Source organism: Papilio polytes, unplaced genomic scaffold (assembly GCF_000836215.1).
Source record: "Papilio polytes unplaced genomic scaffold, Ppol_1.0 DF822067.1, whole genome shotgun sequence".
Classification (NCBI taxonomy): domain Eukaryota; kingdom Metazoa; phylum Arthropoda; class Insecta; order Lepidoptera; family Papilionidae; genus Papilio; species Papilio polytes.
Genome location: NW_013527137.1, coordinates 1605324 through 1623871, shown reverse-complemented (window position 1 = coordinate 1623871; position 18548 = coordinate 1605324). Strand labels below are relative to the sequence as shown.

Genomic DNA, 18548 nt, shown 5'->3' with positions numbered 1-18548 from the left:
ACAAATACGTGAGAACTTATTAATTTTAAACATCTGTTTTTTAAATCAAATTATTTTATAGTTTCCACATGTAAAAATGTAACTCCATATTTCTGTTCCAATTTCGTAATGAAATCATTTGAGTAATATAATATCAAATACGCAAGCTCTATAAATATGTTCATAGTAACAGATGTTCAATTAGTTTGAAAGAATTTATTTCATACTAATTCAACGGGCAATGACTCACAAGGCTCGGCGCAGATCCATGCCTTATAAGGTACGGCCTTTACGCCGTACGTGTTTATAAGGCTTAAATATATAGGCTACTTTCAAAACTACACCATATGTTGCACGTTGACATTTAGACAAATTTCTCTTTAGTGTTGTGTTTGTTTACTCGTTTATGCTCGCTACACACCTTCGGTTTTACTACAGAACTGTGCGTGTGTTGGCAAATTTTTATTTCCAATTGAACTGTACAATTGTATAAAAATTCTACCTAAATTGGAAATGTGAAGCGCGCTCAAGTTATTTTTTCTTAAAATATTTATTTTTAACTAAGTTTTTACTCAAAAATTAAGAAATTTAAGTCAAGCGACATTTTAAACACGTATAATGTGATGATGTTATCAGAAAACAGGTTTTGCTTAGAGTTTAATTTAAAACTAGTTCTAAACTTTTAATAGAATTAGAAAACAATTAGGTCTTGTTAACTTAAGTACAGTCCTTATAGACATAGCAGTAAATATACATTAAACCAACTGTGTCGATAAAACATTCAAATAGTTGGAATACTTTGCGTAAAGTCTTTCCTAACGCATGTTTAATTTAGTACTAGAAATTCTTGCGTAGAAATCTTAGGCGTGTTTCTCGCACACTTTGTATCTAGTGTTGCTAGATATATACATTATGGATTCCCAATGGCATTATTCACATAATTAATTAGTTAATTAGTAAACTTTTATAATTTTCCCTCTAGAATCTGAAAGGACTTCTTATTACTTACTAATATTATAAATGCGAAAGTTTAGATGAATGGATGTTTCATAAACAGTTCAACGGATCTCGCTGATAGTTGAAATAGAGATACAGTCTATGAGAACACATAGAGTAATAATTAAGTTTTGATTTTTTAAATTCTGCGCGGAAAGTTTTGAGGCAACACTTGAAAATATTGAATACGAAATAATGTGAATGATGTGGAATAAGGTTCTATATGAAGTTATAGTTGCCAGTAAATTTGTCGTAAGTGCAGTCATTTGTAAACTGTCAAAAACGTGAGTAAATGTTTGCGGCAAAGGATTTAAAATTCGTCCCTCTCTGTGGCTGAGTGCATTGCATTGACCCCGTCCAGTCGTACAAGCTGACCCCATTCCTGCAGCCTTATTCGTCGCCTCGCAGTTGCAATGATTGCTCGAGGATTTCATGTTATAACTAACACTTAGCACTTTCCGTGTTTGTTTTGTTTTTGTTACTTACACCTTCAAAAAGGTTCGGACCTTTTTTTTAGTCATCATTTACATGGAACTTCCTTCACCTTTTATCTGTTTAAAATACTCTCATTTACAGTTATGAGTCTTCAATCATAGGTACTCGTGTTTTAAAACAAAATTATTAACCCAACAGAGACCTTAATATTCTAGACTTCTAATGATGACGACTTTAATTTATGACTTGAGAGATTAGAGCGCAAAAGTGTTTTTGACCGTAAAAATATTTAACATTGTAACTTACCGTTAACATATCCGGTATGTACTAAGAACGAGACGTTAAATTCAAACGGATAAGCTTGTATTGAGTCATAGTTATTTGTGACCACAGACGGTTTTTGTTACTAACTCGATGGTCATCTACATACGTGGGCGAATAGCTGCAAATTTGTCGTTTTAATTTGACCGCTGTAACGTTCCGTTATCATAATTGATGTAACGATTATTTTAAAAAGAAATCATTATATTTCTCTTATTTAGATTAATAATACTAATTAAAGAATAATTAGGTATCTAGAGATTACGATTGTAAATAACTGAGTCTATACTTAAGAAGGTAAACGACTACACTCTATACAATTAGTTAATACTAGCTTTTGCCCGCTGCTCCGATTAAGTGAAAAAAAAATATAAAAGTAGCCTATGTGTTCTTTTAGACTCCTCTACATCTATTTCATTCTTCATCGAGAACAGTTCAGCAGGCTACAAACTAATAAACATTCATCCATCTAAATTTTCCCATTTTTATTATTAATAAGATCTGAATGTATTGTAACTCCATTTTAATTAAAACCGTACATGCAGAAACATGTCTTTATCATTTTATTTGGAGTAAACGAGGTCATTAGTAACAACTACGTCGACCTCGCGACACATTGATATGTACCTTTTTTCGTAAAAATGCGTAAAAGCGGTTTATTGTTTACCTAAAGCTATCTAACCAGTATTAAAAATGAGAAATTTTAGATGAGTGTAGAATGTGTAGTAAGATTTCTTTAAACGGCTCAATAGATCTCTTATTTTTGGCTTATATGTAAAACAATGTCTGGAAGAACACACAGGTCACTTTTTTAATTTCACGCGGGCAGAGCTCCTGCGACAGCTAGTGTTAAATAACTTAAGGCACATTATCGTTTAAAATGTAGTTAAAGAAGAATAATAAAATCAAGAAAATGGATGATGTAGATTTTACGAAATTTTCTCATAAAACGAAATACGAGTTGTTGATATTATTTTAGTGACCTAGAATAAAGTTCAATGACTTATCATTTAGTAGCAGGTGGTTTGGTGACCGTTAAAACAGGATACTAGAAACTACTTCCTCTGTCTTCGAACACAAATTAGATAACGCGGTGGAATAGTAATTTAGTGACCGAATTGTTGGCGCGGCGAAGTCGCCATATCGGGTAGGGTTGATTTATTAGTGCAAAGTACGTAGTTGATTTACTTTAAATAGTTAGACGACTCCAAGTATTGTATAACAAAAGTTATTTTACGATATCAAAGCAACTATAAAGCCAGTTACACACCTTTCAGTTTTAAGAACACAGCTTTAACACAGTAATTTTTTTATTTAAAAAAAGAGAAAATCCTTAGGTCTATGTCGTCAGACATGGGAGCTACATGTCCAATGTGTTCAATTAAAATATAAATGTACTGTAATGAAGCGCTAAGGTGCTTGTACGAAAACGCCACCATGTAAGACAGGGTGATGTTATATCCCCGAAACTCTTCACCGCGGCGTTGGAAGATGTTTTCAAAGTCCTCAACTGGAAAGGACTTGGCATCAATATCAACGGCGATCACCTGCGCTTTGCCGATGACATTGTAGTCATGGCTGAGACCATGGAGGGACTCGGACTCGCTTCATTAGGCAGCATTGTTGTTAAACTGTACAACTGTGTAGCCGGCTTAAAGAATGAGGATTATTTGTAACGATGAACTCAGACCTATGTAATGTGGATCCAGCGATGGTTTCATGCCAAGATAGATAGACACCAAAATACAGCAAAACCATTTTACTTGCTTTGTTGTCTCTGTTTTTATCTAGGAGAAAGGATGAGTGGATTTGCTGTTACAATATTTAGTAGAAGCGTGAAATGAAATTCCATCCTTATGCGTATGTATTTTTAACGTCTGTTGAGTCGAACACTGAGTCACTGTTGAATCCTTGGTGGATTGCGTCATCCGTATCCGAGGCGGGTTTCGACTGTCTGTAACATCTGTCACCGTAAAATCGTCTATACCGCCTGTTCGTAATTTGTCTAGTGTCGTAGACAGCACTAATTTGAGTCGAAAAAAAATCACAAATTATGGTAAAGTCATCATCATTCATCCGCGATTGTTGTGCAAAATGTGTCGAAATGTAACACGTCAATATGTGACTAATGGTTGGTTTACCAACTACTTTTAACGATTCGCTTCCGAATTACGTAAATTAAGTTCTACTCTGTTAAAATCAATAGATAATGATGAAATAAATAAATTCAGCAACCCAGCATGTATTCGTTTGATATTGAAATTTTAAGTCTTGGCAATATTCTGGGAAAATAACAAAAGAACAGCTTACACAAATTGCCAGTGACATACACAAAACGACTCACTTCAATTCTAATTAATAAGCTGAGTCGGCGACGCTGGCCAATTGATAAAGTTATTTACGGCTTGTTTCGAGAATTACGAATAAAGTGTAACAAATAACGTTTATTTAACTGAATGTTTCTTTAATTTGGTGACATTAACTTATTGAAGCAATTTTTAATATAGACAGTGTCCCTTACAATATATAACTTATAATAATTTGTAATGCATGTAAACTATCGCACCACTGTTTAGTCTCGCTTTGATTCCTACGAGCTTATATATAACAGTTAAATTGACTGCGAAAAAATTGATAATCGCACAATAGTTGTGCGATAGTTTAGGTGTGCGCCCGCTCTTATGTTAACAATTTTATTTTTACCTATAGAAATATAATATGGCTGCTTATTATTTAAAAATAAATAACTAACTTGTATTTATGCTTTAACATAGATTTGTACTTTAAATTGTAAAACTGAAGGAAATAATACTATAAAAAGTAACTGAAGTCAGCGAAGAAAAACATAGTAGTGAAGACGACAGTATATGTTTAATTCTAAAATTAACATTCTATCTAAAATTATCGTGTATCTAAAATTATATGAAGGTATTAGATTTAAAAGTAACTTGTGTAAGCTTTAGGGCCTGTCCGACCAAATTGTAAATTGTCTGATAATCGAACTTGAAAATATGTGGATGGAAATTTCGGATTTTGTTCCCTTATCTGACAGTAACGGTATTTTTAAGCTATCGGAGCCTCCATCAGTCAGTGGTGGAACAGGTGCTTAGTCCTAAAACTTTTAAAATGGAAAACTTTCTCCGTTAAATCTCATTTAAACTAATTTTAAAATAACGCAGTTATCCAAGACTATATCTTACTTGTATACAGCTAGATTAGTCTCGGCTAGCAACTATTTATAATTCATTTTATTAAAAAAGGTACACAAAGGCCCTAAAGTGAAAGTTTGACATAATAGACCGCACTTAAATTTAATTATAATTTATTTAATAAATAATTTAACACACGCATGGATCCTTCATTGACAGGAAGTATTGCTTACCTACTTTACACTTCGTGCAAATATGAACTGGACAAGATTTTTTCATAGTTAGAAATGTAGAGTAACAAGAAATTTAGAAAGAATTTTTGGTAAACATTTTTGCATACCTGACTAGTATTTATTTTTATCGAATTAGTATCGTTTCTAAAGCTGTTTTCGTATCTTTTGATACGGTTCATTTTGTTTCTTTGTATTAGTGAGGTTATGATTTATAATGTTATGTCGACACATTCGCTAAACTGCTCGTATGCCCTTGCGTTATCAGTGCGACCTTGCACACTGTGCGACTATGTTGCACTGAAATGTTCAATAATACTGCAAAGTGTTTCATATTTTGTTTTTTATTGCATTTGTTCTATACGTGATTCATCCATTTCTTACAAATACTATTGCCTGTTAAAACTTAGGAAATTCCTCAACAATGTATCATCATGGTCACTCTAACTTGCCCTCTTTTGATGAACACTCGAGCTACACGATATCCTTGACATTGTCCACGCTGCCCGACTTTATAACAGGAAGCGTAGACTCGCCCTATTTATTTTTACAATAAAATAACATGTTCTTATACTAATTTAATGTAAACTTTCGTTTTAACACCTGTCTATTTTATGGTTACAGATCAACAGCAAATACAGCGAGGAGTTGGCTGAGGAGTGTTTAGAATGGGTGCGGCAGATTACAGGCGAGCCCCAGAACACGTCCGGAGATATGGATAACTTCTTCGAAGTGCTTAAAGATGGAACTCTTTTGTGCAAGTAAGTATACCCTTTTAACTTAATATACTGCAAGTATGGCATTTGCGATCCGAATATTGAAAACTTATGTTTACTGTGTTTATTATACCTTAGTTGTTCATTTAAAAATTATCCTTCCTAATCGATATTCGCTTCCTTGTATTCGCGAGCCATCCATTAGGGACGGCACCCTTTTCTGTACAATTTATTAAGGGGTGTGGACAAGGAGTGCCTTTGCGTGCATACAACCTTTTAGCACCACTGTTTATGAAACCATAAAATCAAGCATTTCTTTACTAGGAGTTTTACCGTTCTTTATGTCACAGCAGTTAAGCAATAACAGTAAACATGATGTCACGATAGTTCAAGAATGAAAAAATGATTGACACCAGTTATTTTCATCCATAAATGAAATAAACAGTCGGTAATTTATAGCACCTCATTTCTGGATATTGTACAGGAGTAATTCAACTGAATTTTGTAACGTTTTCCATCAAAATATAAAATCAAACGCAACATTTGGAACACAAACCTTACGTACCTTTCACGTCTATTGTACATGTTCATTTCTATTTCCAGATTGGTGAACAACATCAAGCCTGGCATGGTGAAGAAGGTGAACGAATCAAAGATGGCCTTCAAATGCATGGAGAACATCAACGCGTTCCTGGAAGCAGCGCGCCAGCTCGGCGTGCCCGCGCAGGAGACCTTCCAGACTGTCGACCTGTGGGAGAGACAGAATTTGAACTCTGTCGTCATCTGTCTGCAATCCCTCGGGAGAAAAGTAAGTGCCATTTAGATACAAAAATCTGCACAAAATGTTATTGGATATATGCATTGTAGTGTACTAACTCGCGACTCCGTCCTCCTGGAATTAAAAAAATAATTAAAGACATGGCCTTGGTTGCTCACTGATAACATAGCTTTTTAATGGTGTTAGAACTTTCTATATCGGTCTTGTAGTTTGTGTAAGTTATTTCATTACATACAAAAATCTAAAAATACGTTTTTTTTTCTCTTTATACTATTGGTACACTTTGGCATAAAGATTGTCACTCTCCTAATAAACTTATTTAAATATTAGAAACCACAAAGCAGGGACAAAATTGCAATCGTTCGTATATCTTCTTGTTAGCCTAACCTCTCTGCTACTGGATATAAGGCTCTTATTCGTGTGCGTATATATGCGTTTATATTGTCAAAAAAAAACTATAAACAGAACTACCAAAACGGTCAAATAAGGTACAATAATAACCATATCAAATCTAAACATGTTTTACATAAGTATTAATATTACGTTAAAAACGCCGTTAGGCTGCCGGTTTGTATACGGATGTAGGTAATGCGCGTTGGAAACCTTGAACAGAGGGCAAAGACCGCAAACCTATTAACCGTATTAAGCGAATAGAACCTTGAACTTGTGAAAACATTACTAGTCAAGCATTCCAATCCAATTACATGTTTCTGGTAGAGACCAGAATGATCTTCGCACGTAGTTAGAACTAATGATGGAAGTGAAAACGTAGGTGTGGTGTAAGATTGGACACCACACCGACGATTTAGTTTTCCACAGTAAGGCAGGCACCACGGACCTTCAGTTGGCTCCATCCTCACATAAATCTTTCTTCCTCATTTATACGTTTTCGATATTAAGACGTCGTTTTCGGATGATTATAATTTCGTTGGGTATTTTCGCTAAAGCCACGAAACCAAAAATTACTAGTGAAAATCAGACTTCCATTTCACGTTCTTCTACACCTTCCTCTTGTTTAAACTTCCGTAGATTTGCAAGGTTTTATTTGTTTGAATAAAATAGAATTAAGGAGTGTAATAAGCTTAGTGGATTTATGTAATGTATGCGTGTTTATGCAATTAATAAATATAGTAATACCGTTTCAATGTTAACCCATACTGTGTCCGTGACTTTGTTTAGTTCACGATCAAAGCCATCTTCGTCAATCCAAAGCCTTTAAGTCGTGTAATAATATTTTAGCTATTTTTTTTGCTTGTGTTTTCTTGTAATGATAATTGCTAATCATTTTTTCCAGGCGCATAACTTCGGAAAGCCGTCGATAGGACCGAAGGAAGCTGAGAAGAACGTGCGTAACTTCACGGAGGAGCAGTTGAGAGCTGGGCAGGGCGTCATCTCGCTACAATACGGCTCCAATAAAGGCGCCACCCAGAGCGGTATCAACTTCGGCAACACGAGACACATGTAAACGTGCCTTTGTATTGCGGAACGAATCTAGAAATATAATGTGACCTTTACTTCGTCAAATTAGCATTTCGATTTACAGACTGTTCATTTTTACATGAGATTTTATGTTCATAATTTATTTTGAATTTAATAATTGAAATGTTTGAAGTACTTAAATGTTTTTATCTAGGTTAAATATAATTCATAACAGATTGTTTAAATAGAAAAGGAATAGTCTCAGTTTATTTTAGCTTTTTTTATCGTTTTTGTTGATTTTTCATCATTAAATCTCATGGCAAAATGGAGTAATTATAGTTCTGTACTTATTTACGTAGGTAATAAAGTCAATAAAAATAAGGGTATGAAGAACCAATATTGTTAAGTCTTTTGAATCTCTATTTAATTATTGATTGTAATTTTCCAAAATTGTTGAGTCATTCCAGATGTTCAATTCATTCCATATTTGAAATTTATTTTTGTAAATCTTTTTTTTTTAATAATGACATAAGACGTATGTGTTCTTTAACTTACAGTTAGTTTTAAGACAGCCAGCATTTTTTTAGTAATAGCAGAAATAATGTTGCGAGAACTCGCGTTTTTTTTTAATTGTGCCAATTTTGATCACACACAAATATGATATAGTCGATGTTAGTACAGTACAATTATTATTACTATTTAATTATTCTATAAATACTATTGTGCCTTCAAACTCCTTAGGAGCTTTGAAATTGTTCTTTAAAAAGTAACTAACAAAATAATGTTTCACTTCGAAGTCAGGGATACCTTGATATTCTTATTTATTAATATTAAAAATTTAATATTTCATTCCATGTTATGTGTTAGTACATACTGTGATTAACGATTTTATAAAGAATACATCTTTATTCTTGTATTTGTATTCCACGACGCGTAACACTTAAAGTTGTAAGTTTCATAGAATACACTGTATCTTTATGAAAGTACGTAGAATAAAATACAATTTAAAAACATGAAACCTTGTTTTTTTTTAATTACAAGTAAAAAACTCAGAATACGTCATCTAACTCATTTTCCGGGGAAATAATAAGATAATGTTTTAGCGATGTGTAAAGTGGCAGTGTAAATGTACACTATTAAATTTGTGAAAATAAACCTGGAATAAGCATTCGAATCCATGGCTCGTAAATCTAAAAAGCAAGTTATTACAGAGAATATTTTCGTGTAATGTTTAGCATTGAAATGAGTTCTATGTTTCAACCAATATGCATTGACAGGCGTGTACAAATCAACTCTGAACCAGTTAAAAGTATCGGCACTCAACCTAGAATAGTTCATTTGCGGCTCAACAACTAGTTAACTAGAAGCTAACAAGCTACCCAGTGAGTCAATCACGCAAATCACACCTCTATTTCCCTATTCTACGTCTATTTCCAATACAAAACATTGTGTATAAAAATATTACAAAAGTTATTCAAAATAATTTTAACAAATACATTTATAAAATGCGCAATGACCTGTTGTTTTGCTAAGTCTCGCATGATATAGATAGGAGGTACCCCCAACGATACGCTTATCGTGAGTCCAGACTCCGGACCTCAAGATAACCTCAGACTCAAAGGAATAATACAAAATCTTTTAATAACTACCGGATAGTAATAAGTTGTTTGCCTTTAATATATTGTAAACTTATTTCTGCGCGTCATTCTAATAATTAAACAAATATAATGTAATCTGCGTAACTTTATAGAACAAGTTTGGCAAATAAATGAATAGTATTAAGAATCCCGAATAGCTATATTCGCAAATCTGAGTAATGGATCAGTTAATTAATGGATTAAGTCCGGAACAAATAATCTATAGAGTTTGAATGACTTGTAGTCATGTAAATTCTAGTCTTTTAGTAATCAGAATAATATTGTACAAAGTAAAAAATGTAGAAACAAATTGATGTTCTGAGAGCCAAAGTTTCTAATTATTTTTTAACTTAAAATTAATTTAATTTACATACGTTTGGTTATGGAGAGGACATGGGGGAAAATATTAGGAGCATTTTTAAGAGGCAAGGGATTAATCTAGAATTTTTAAAATCAATTTTTATTTAACTGAAAATTTATGAAACCATGAACGCAGCTTATCTCAACTTGCCAAAAAAAATGTTTTGATAACAAATGTCAGGTGAAAACTGTCAAAACAGTGGAAATGTTTATAATGAAATAAACATTTTAAAATCATACGTTTTCTTGAAGTTTCATAAGTCTTTCAGTAATAACTTTTTTTTTTAAAACGACTATAAAATATTAAACGAAAATCTTTTATCTTATTTGTGTCGCGCAGAAAAACAACCTTGAAGTCGCTAATAATTTGGGTCGCCAAAGCTAAAATGTAGAATAAAAACAATATTATTTAGTTTAAAAGCGATGTTGCAGTCGTCGGGGGCGTTTTCGAATGGATGGGCGATAGATACAACAGCGCCCGTTGACCTCAACAACTCGAATGATAACGTAAGTATAGCCCCCTGCGGACTTGTTTGTCTTCGATAAAGACCTCCTTTCTGACCTTATCATACGTCGTAGTCTTGTACATTATTAAGACTCCTGCAACTATCTCCAATATGTCATCAATGTTCATTAAAATATATAAATAAGACTTTAATCAATATGGATGTCAACTTTATACTCTTTGGTAAAGACTTTTTACTTTTACTGTCAGTATGGAAGCTTACTGTGAGGTATGTGTACATATTTTGTCTCTGAAATGTGAATACTAAATAGTTAACTTTTATCTAAAAATGATTTAGCCTTTAATTCCTATAAGATATATATTTTTAAGCCACTAGTTTGATAATTAAATTGTTAATGAATTGAATTGTTTAATGCCATAAAACAACTGATGAACATAACAGAAATAATTACCATTGATATCTTAACAGTGGCAACTCTTTTCTTCAAATGAACTGGCATGGCATATCTAGCTGCGTTATTGGGATGTCGTCTCAACGCCTCGCTCAACTTCCTTCCCCCTTCCATTCACTCCCTCAAAAAAAAAAAAAATGAAATGATCCGATAGTTTTTCTTATATCCTATTTTATTTCTTACTAATATTATAAATGTGAAAGTTTAGATGGTTGGCAGTTTGTTAAAGTTTGTAGCCTAAATTGCTGAAAACGGGTCTTGATGAAATTTGGCATAGATATAAAGGATGGATATAAAGAATGGCAGTCGAAAGAAAATTTACAAATCACTTATCATTTTCAGTATATTATTTAAAATTTGAATTGCACAGTAATCTGTTGCAAATTATAAAATATCTTTTCAAGCACAAATTAAATGTATTTCTAAAACTTCAACATTATTATAATAATTAGTTGATCATGACTTATATAACAAAACAAGGAAATGATTGCCTACATCTGTACAAGTATTTCATTATCTGTTAGAAGTATATAATCATTCAAATATGTTTGCCAATAATAGCTTTTGGCCTTGTTTTTTTTATGTACAGACTTCTTAAATATTATATAACCATGAAGGTATATGTTCCATTAATTTTTATGTATCCTATTACATATTTACTCTGACTTATAACATAAATGTGTAAGCTTGGATGGATGGATGCTTCTTACTATATCTATATTTCTAAATATATTTAACAGATCTTGATGAAATTTGCCACAGATGTAAACATAGTCTGAAAGAACACATACGCGACTTAATAATATTTTTATTTTTAATTTCACACTATTACAGTCAAAAGCCACTTTATTATACAAAAAACTCTCTCTAACAAAAAGATATTACAAATACAGAAAAAGAAGATACACATTCTAATAATAGACAGTCTTTTTCTGATCAAAGTTACCGAAAGATGCGCTTTGTAATAACAAAAATGTCATATTTTTTACGGTTTTAAAACTAAAATAAAACTCAAGACACACCCACAAACTTATCTGCTGTTTACCAAAATGTTGCATCTGCGCAATTGCTTACGTAGTTGTATATTAATCTTGAAATATGTTTGCATCAGGCAAAGATAATACTCATATTAGATATTTATTACTTGATAATAGTCATTAAGAATTCCTCAAACAAATACTATTCTGACGTACTTTACAAACAAAAGCAGTCTCAATAATGTGACAACTATTCTAGAATATTTAGAAACTATTGTCTTATAAACTCTTATTAGCATTTTGAATGTTAACTATGCCACAGTATAATTTATATTTGATCAATTTATTGTTGTACTGCTGTAACATACATCCAAATTGTTTTTATTACTGACACCTGTGTCGTGGTAGTGTTTTGTTAATTTCCAACCATTGTTTTAACAATCCATTGCTAGTATAACGTTAAAGCTATCATGTACAACGAAAACGTTTTTTTTATGTTAGTTTCTGTTAAAAAATAGTTCATACCAATACTATAAATACGAAAGTTGGGATGGATGTTTGTTAGAATTTGTAGTCTTAACGGCTGAACCGATTTCGATGAAATTTATAATCAATAGTCTGGAAGAACACATAGGCTACTCATTTTTTTTTAATTTCACGCGTACGGAGTCGCGTGTGAAAGCTAGTGGTCAATAATCAATAACTTATCCATCTATCATTGGTTTAATCGTCTTTTGTTTTTATTGAACAAATTTATTCGCGTCATTGTTTTCGACGTGAGTGGACATTCTGTTTATTTCACACTGTATCAATGCGGCGCGGCGTGCCCGTTACCCCCTAGTTAGCACAAACTGTGATAGTGCTATCAGTCGGGGTTGACGAGCGTGACCCCAGCCCGGCTCACCCGCGGTCCTCTGATAACGTTCTCCTATAAATTACCTAACAATATCACTATCGTACCATCCGCTATACTCAGTCTGTGTTCTGCCGTTCGACCGTCTACACGTGTCAACATTCCATTTAAAGTTTAATTCTCCTATTAAACATTCATTAGTATTCCCTTCTTCCTCATGGCTAAATTCATCGACTTCAGTGATTTTCTCTCCCCGTATTGATTCTGTTGTGTTTGTGTGTACTAAAGACTATTAGGAAGCCTCAGTGTTTTGTGGCTCAAGTTTCTTTAAAATTCCCTCTGGTAGCTGTATACATGCATCAATATTCGAACGAGCTCATCCAAAAAATGACAATTACCCTAATGTTCCGCATCAACCCTATTTACTATTCGGATTATTCGGATACGATCTAAGATCGCATTTTAAATTATATCAAACAAAATCCTACCTTTGTCATTGGTTGTACCAATTCGAGTACTACAAGTTTGGGGTTTATCCAAAAGATATTACCTGATCTTCAATCTAGTTGCAAGGAATCGAAAGAATGGATATCGTGGCAAATGTAAGTTCTATTATGTTAAGTAATGTTTATCAAATGTCTATTGAGTTTTGTTACGATAGTGAGTCGAGGTCAAAGTTTATCATAATTGCCAAACACCATGTAACAATGTTAATTTTGTTCGCAGTACCACCCTGTATTCAAGGCGTTCCTTGCTGGTTCGTTTTCGGGAACATTCAGTACGATATTGTTTCAACCGTTGGACCTGGTGAAAACGAGATTGCAAAACTCCAGTCAGAATGTTGTTGCGGCGACTGTCAAGTAAGTGTACGGCTTATCTTTTTCCAATTACAAACTAGATGGCGGTTTTCTTAAACATAGAAAAAAGTGCAGTCTTTATTGAGTGCAAATATGTTAAATCCAAGTTCATCTTGATAACAAGAAAGGCTTTATAAAACTACTTTTTTAATCTGTAATATGTTTAACAGTTTCAGTATAGAGTCAATTAAACTTCTCATATGTAACAAAGTTAATTAACAACATTGTAACCTTATCGTTGTTACTGAGTGAAATTAATCAAAAGACTTTGTTATGTCATTATTAGAAATACAGAACATTTAGTGCGAGAGGCAATTAAATACATGCTCATCTTTATCTTCTAATTTATTTATGCATTCACTATGTGTATCAGACAGATAATGCAGAACACACGTGTTATATTTAGTTCAAATATTACTACTTTTCCCTTTGCCTTTTACCGTTAATTTTTTTTTTAAATACTGAACGATGTTAATTAAATATTTCGATATTTCCGTTAATTATGAGTGTGGAGGTACACCGGTAGAGGTAGACCTAGAGAGAAATGGATGGATTGCGTGAAAGATGACTTGATCACGAAGGGAGTGATGACTGAGATGACGGATGATAGAGTTATTTAAGGGGGTGAAAACCCGATGCTCCGACTCGGGAGTAGGATAAGGTAGGGGAGATAATGATGATCTACGTTTTCTAAGAATTTCTAAAATGTTTTTGAAATATTGTTTATTACATATTGTAGGCCTTCGTACCTCGTTCGGGTATCCTAGTAGCCTATTCTTCTATTCAGCCATCGAAGTACAAGAAATAATGTTAAAAATATTATTTTCTCTATTCTAGCAGCCGAATCCAGCCCGGCATGATAACAATATTCGCTAACATCGTGCGTCAAGAACATATCGTTGGTCTATGGCGTGGCATGGTACCCTCCGTGGCGCGCTGCGTGCCAGGAGTTGGATTGTACTTCTCCTCCCTCCACTGGCTTAAATCTAAACTGGGTAAAGAAAACCTGGGACCAATGGAGGCGGTCTCTCTTGGGGTCATCGCCAGGACTATGAGTGGAGTTGCGTTGATTCCCATCACTGTTATTAAGACCAGGTAAGGTTTCTTTGAGACAATTTAAGGCAATTCTTTTTCTTAATTTGACTTATCTAAAATCTTAATTGTATTTTTTAACAGGTATGAATCGGGTGTGTATAAATATAACAGTTTGAGCGGTGCGTTAAGGGACATCTACAGGGCAGAGGGTGTTCGTGGATTGGTGTGCGGCTTGGGCCCAACTTTAGCAAGGGACGCGCCTTTCTCCGGGTTGTATCTGATGTTCTACACACAAACTAAACAAGGAATACCTAAAGGTAGGTTTACATTATAATTTGGGTACAATTACTATACACAAGTATTAGGTTCTAGTCCTATCAAGGGCCCATCTATAGGTGTTTAAGATTGGGTTTAATTTGCGGTCGCCCGTCTCTCACTAGGTTAGGGTTAGAAATTATTATCTAGTATTAGGGCCCTGTCCACAATTCTTTTAAATTGTCAGATTACCATCCAACGTATAAAATATGTGGAGGAAATATCGGATGTTGGTACTCTACCTGACAGTGACGTTACTTTTAAGCTATCTGAGCCTCTATCAGCCAGTGGTGGAACAGGCTTTTAGTGCTTTATAAAAAAAAACCTAACAGACTTTATGACAGAATTTCAATTTTCGAAAAATGTTTACTCTGTGTAAATGTTGCTATGCATAATCGTTTAGTTTTAATTGCGAGTAATTTGAAGTCGATATGCGCGTTACATTTTTTAATTATCAGACGTATATTTAGTTTGTAGTTTTTTCTTCGCTCCATATAGCCATGTTTAATTACACAGATAAGAAATATCGTAATTAAGATTGCGTATCTCGAAGCAATTTAAAGATGAAGTTTTGAGACGTGACTATTAACTTTATATGCAACTCCGTTAAACAAATAGGTCAAGTATTTTTTTACTTTTTAGGGTCTTCAAATAGACTAGTGTAACCTTTTAAGATTGGTTCTTTATTCCAAGAAAACTAAATTTAACGACCGAGCCTGTTTCTTGCATCTCTATTTAGTTGATAGTCTTTGCAACCATAGAGTTTTTTTTTTTAATTTGTGTCATTGTCATAAATTATGCTTATTCAAAATGTATTTATATGTTTTGATAAAAAAAAACTCACGTTTAAAATTTGCAGAGTTATCTAATTTGTTGAACCGAATAGCGTTTGATAGTTGTGCTTATTTCCGGATATTTTTTTTGTCAAAGAGTAAACCCTTTGTAACGTAATCTATAAACGTGGTTACTCATGTATAATGTTATCTAAACTAACATTATTCCTGACCCGTACGGATCGATCTTTAATATAAACAGTGCGAATTAATGTCAACATATCAATTCCGTAGTCGCTTACGTTTCATACCATTACGATTTTCTCATAGACAAGGCGAGGTTAGCACTAAACGTGTTTAACTAATTACGATGCCTATAATACATAGGTATGTTTATACTATTAATTTAGTTTTCTACTGGCTTTAGAAATAATTTTAATGTCCAATTTTAAGGTAGTATTGAAAGCTAAATTCACGCTTTTCATACTTACATTATGCCACAAAATTTACTATGAGCGTGGCGCGACGGGCGAAGCGTGGTACATTGGGTTGAAATCTAGGCTTTTATAGACTTTTTCATCATTTTCATCTATTTTATATATCTATGTAAGCCGAGATTTTAACCCACTGTGCTCTGCTCCGTCACGAGACTTTGGTCTTACAGTCTTGAATTTCTCTACTTAAGGTGTTAAATAAGTGGGAATATTGTTAACAGAATGGCTACAATCTTCAAGCACGGCCAGCGTAGTGCACTTCTCGTGCGGTGTACTTGCCGGCGTTGCTGCCTCCCTCGCTACCAACCCCGCGGACGTCCTCAAGACACACATGCAACTCTACCCTGACAAGTTCCCTAACGCCTTTAGTGCAGCTATGTACATACAACAGGTGAGATGTTCTAACCCACTATATTAAATATACTAATATTAATGCGAAAGCTTAGATGGATGGATGTATGTTTGTAGCCTAAACGACTGAACAGATTTCGATGAAATTTGGCATAGACATAGAGGATGGTCGCAAACGGAGTTGCGGTCGAAAACTAGTGCAATCATAACTATAGAAATTGAGTTTTTACATATGGCAAAATTGACACGACTAGAACGATCAAACTTCATGTCAAATCCGTGTTTGTCAAATTATTTGACAGCTTTATCGATTTTTTTTTTAAATTTGTAAGAACGGCAATTGAAATAGACAATTGCTTTTGGTTTTTGTTAAAATTACTCTTTTATAATAAAACTTATAAATCAATTAGACTTAGTTTAATATCAAGAACTGAAATTATAATCTTAACTTGTTTTAAAACAGACTGAGATCTTATTAGTTTAATGTTTGCGTGCTATTTTTCACCTCAGAATAATTAAGATACTATGTAATTGCGTGTAAAATGTATTCAACCGGTTTTAAACTATAACATCTTTATTAATAGCTGTCATATAAATAACTAACCTAAAAATGGCTATACAATTAAACTAGTTTACACCTACTAATTAGGAATTACTAATGGATTCGACAAAATTGCTATATAAGACTTTAGTTACTATTTGAGGTTATAAAGTATTTAACATTACTCTGCAAACAAAACCTATGCTTTACGTCTTATCGAAGAAAATGATCTTATTTAGTGTGCGAAGTAACACCGCTGGCATGACCAATTTGATGTAACTTTGGTAGAGTTCAGATCCAGAATTAAATCAAAATTAAATAACTTGTTATTATTTAGCTATAATAATGTTATGTCTCAGGTTGTATTTACCTATAGGTGATAAACCCCGACCTCACGGTACGGGTCCATGATAGTGTACGATGATTAATTGTTGGTAAAAAAAATACGAATCACATCGACTTTTGACCCCAAGACACGCGTGGAACGAGTGAATTCATTGCGCAGTATTGTTTCCTTGTTGAATAAATAGCGAAACTTATTGGATTTTACACTGGGATTTCATTAGAATATGCGATATTATCTGTAATTACTTCCTTAGATTGTTTTCGTTTTAATTTTTTATTGTAGTCAAAAGTTAGTGTAGTGTCTGACATATATCACGAATACAGATTATAAAAGCATTTCGACCAATCAGTGGACGTTATTTTTAACGGTTTCTTTTTAAACAGTTGTTTGAATGTTGCTTTGTTATTGTTTCAGACTTACGGTGTTCAAGGTTACTTCAAGGGCGCGGTGCCGAGGATGCTACGAAGGACTTTGATGGCAGCGATGGCTTGGACGGTGTTTGAACAAATAACTCGATCTATTGGCTTAAAATGACCTTTTTTGATGCTAATCGTGATGAAAAGAGCTTAGCAGAATGATATAGTTCCTTAGAAGTTAAAGCAAGATGTAAATGGTTTTGTTAGCATAGTTTTTGTTATAAGAAACAAAGTTTCTCTGTCCTGTTATATTTAGCAATTTAATTGTGCCATTATATTATTTTTTTTACACCATTTCTTTTAATTTCACTTCACTGTTCTATGAGAATTCTCTCGTAGCTATTTTTCTGTCTTGTAACAAACTGTGAAACAAACAAACATATTGTCGTCTCTCTTATTCTATATGAAAAGAAAAGGGATAGCAATATGTTTGTCAGGATGTTTCGATAATTGAATGAAATGGTGTTCCTATATATTTTGTGAAGTTCCTTACCACTCTGTCACTTGGTTTATTATGTTAATCATTTTTTACTAAATGTATGCTCAATGGGAATACTTTTATTTTGTACTAACATATTTTATTTATAGTCATTTTAACCAATAGGTTGAGTTAATGTTACAAAAAAATATTAACATATTAAAATAAGGTGCA

At 33.3% G+C, this 18548-nt stretch overlaps 2 protein-coding genes across 3 annotated transcripts in view; both read left to right on the top strand.

The window, feature by feature from the left end:
* Positions 1-9035, top strand: part of LOC106107286 (myophilin-like) — a 19985-nt gene extending 10950 nt beyond the window's left edge. The window contains exons 2-4 of the mRNA XM_013288081.1: positions 5735-5871; positions 6430-6634; positions 7899-9035. Coding sequence (XP_013143535.1) covers positions 5735-5871; positions 6430-6634; positions 7899-8069 — 513 coding nt within the window. The 3' untranslated portion in view covers positions 8070-9035. The remainder of the gene's footprint in view (positions 1-5734; positions 5872-6429; positions 6635-7898) is intronic.
* Positions 9036-10213: 1178 nt separating this feature from the next.
* On the top strand, positions 10214-18548 carry LOC106107310 (solute carrier family 25 member 38-A-like). Of its 2 annotated transcripts, none has more exons than XM_013288113.1 (6): positions 10214-10527; positions 13495-13628; positions 14463-14720; positions 14802-14977; positions 16464-16633; positions 17895-18548. In XM_013288113.1, the coding sequence occupies exons 1-6, from the start codon at positions 10444-10446 to the stop codon at positions 18012-18014; spliced, it is 942 nt and encodes a 313-aa protein (XP_013143567.1). In that variant the 5' UTR covers positions 10214-10443; the 3' UTR covers positions 18015-18548. The 2 variants fall into 2 exon arrangements, with proteins under 2 accessions (XP_013143567.1, XP_013143568.1); XM_013288114.1 differs by lacking the exon at positions 10214-10527 and adding an exon at positions 12869-13370.

Excerpts from the sequence above, each read along its gene's own strand:
- LOC106107310 (XM_013288113.1), top strand. The coding sequence starts at position 10,444 with ATGTTGCAGTCGTCGGGGGCGTTTTCGAATGGATGGGCGATAGATACA. Across the intron at positions 10,528-13,494 it reads TCAACAACTCGAATGATAAC|TACCACCCTGTATTCAAGGC; the intron begins GTAAGTATAGCC and ends TTTTGTTCGCAG. Across the intron at positions 14,978-16,463 it reads TAAACAAGGAATACCTAAAG|AATGGCTACAATCTTCAAGC; the intron begins GTAGGTTTACAT and ends TATTGTTAACAG.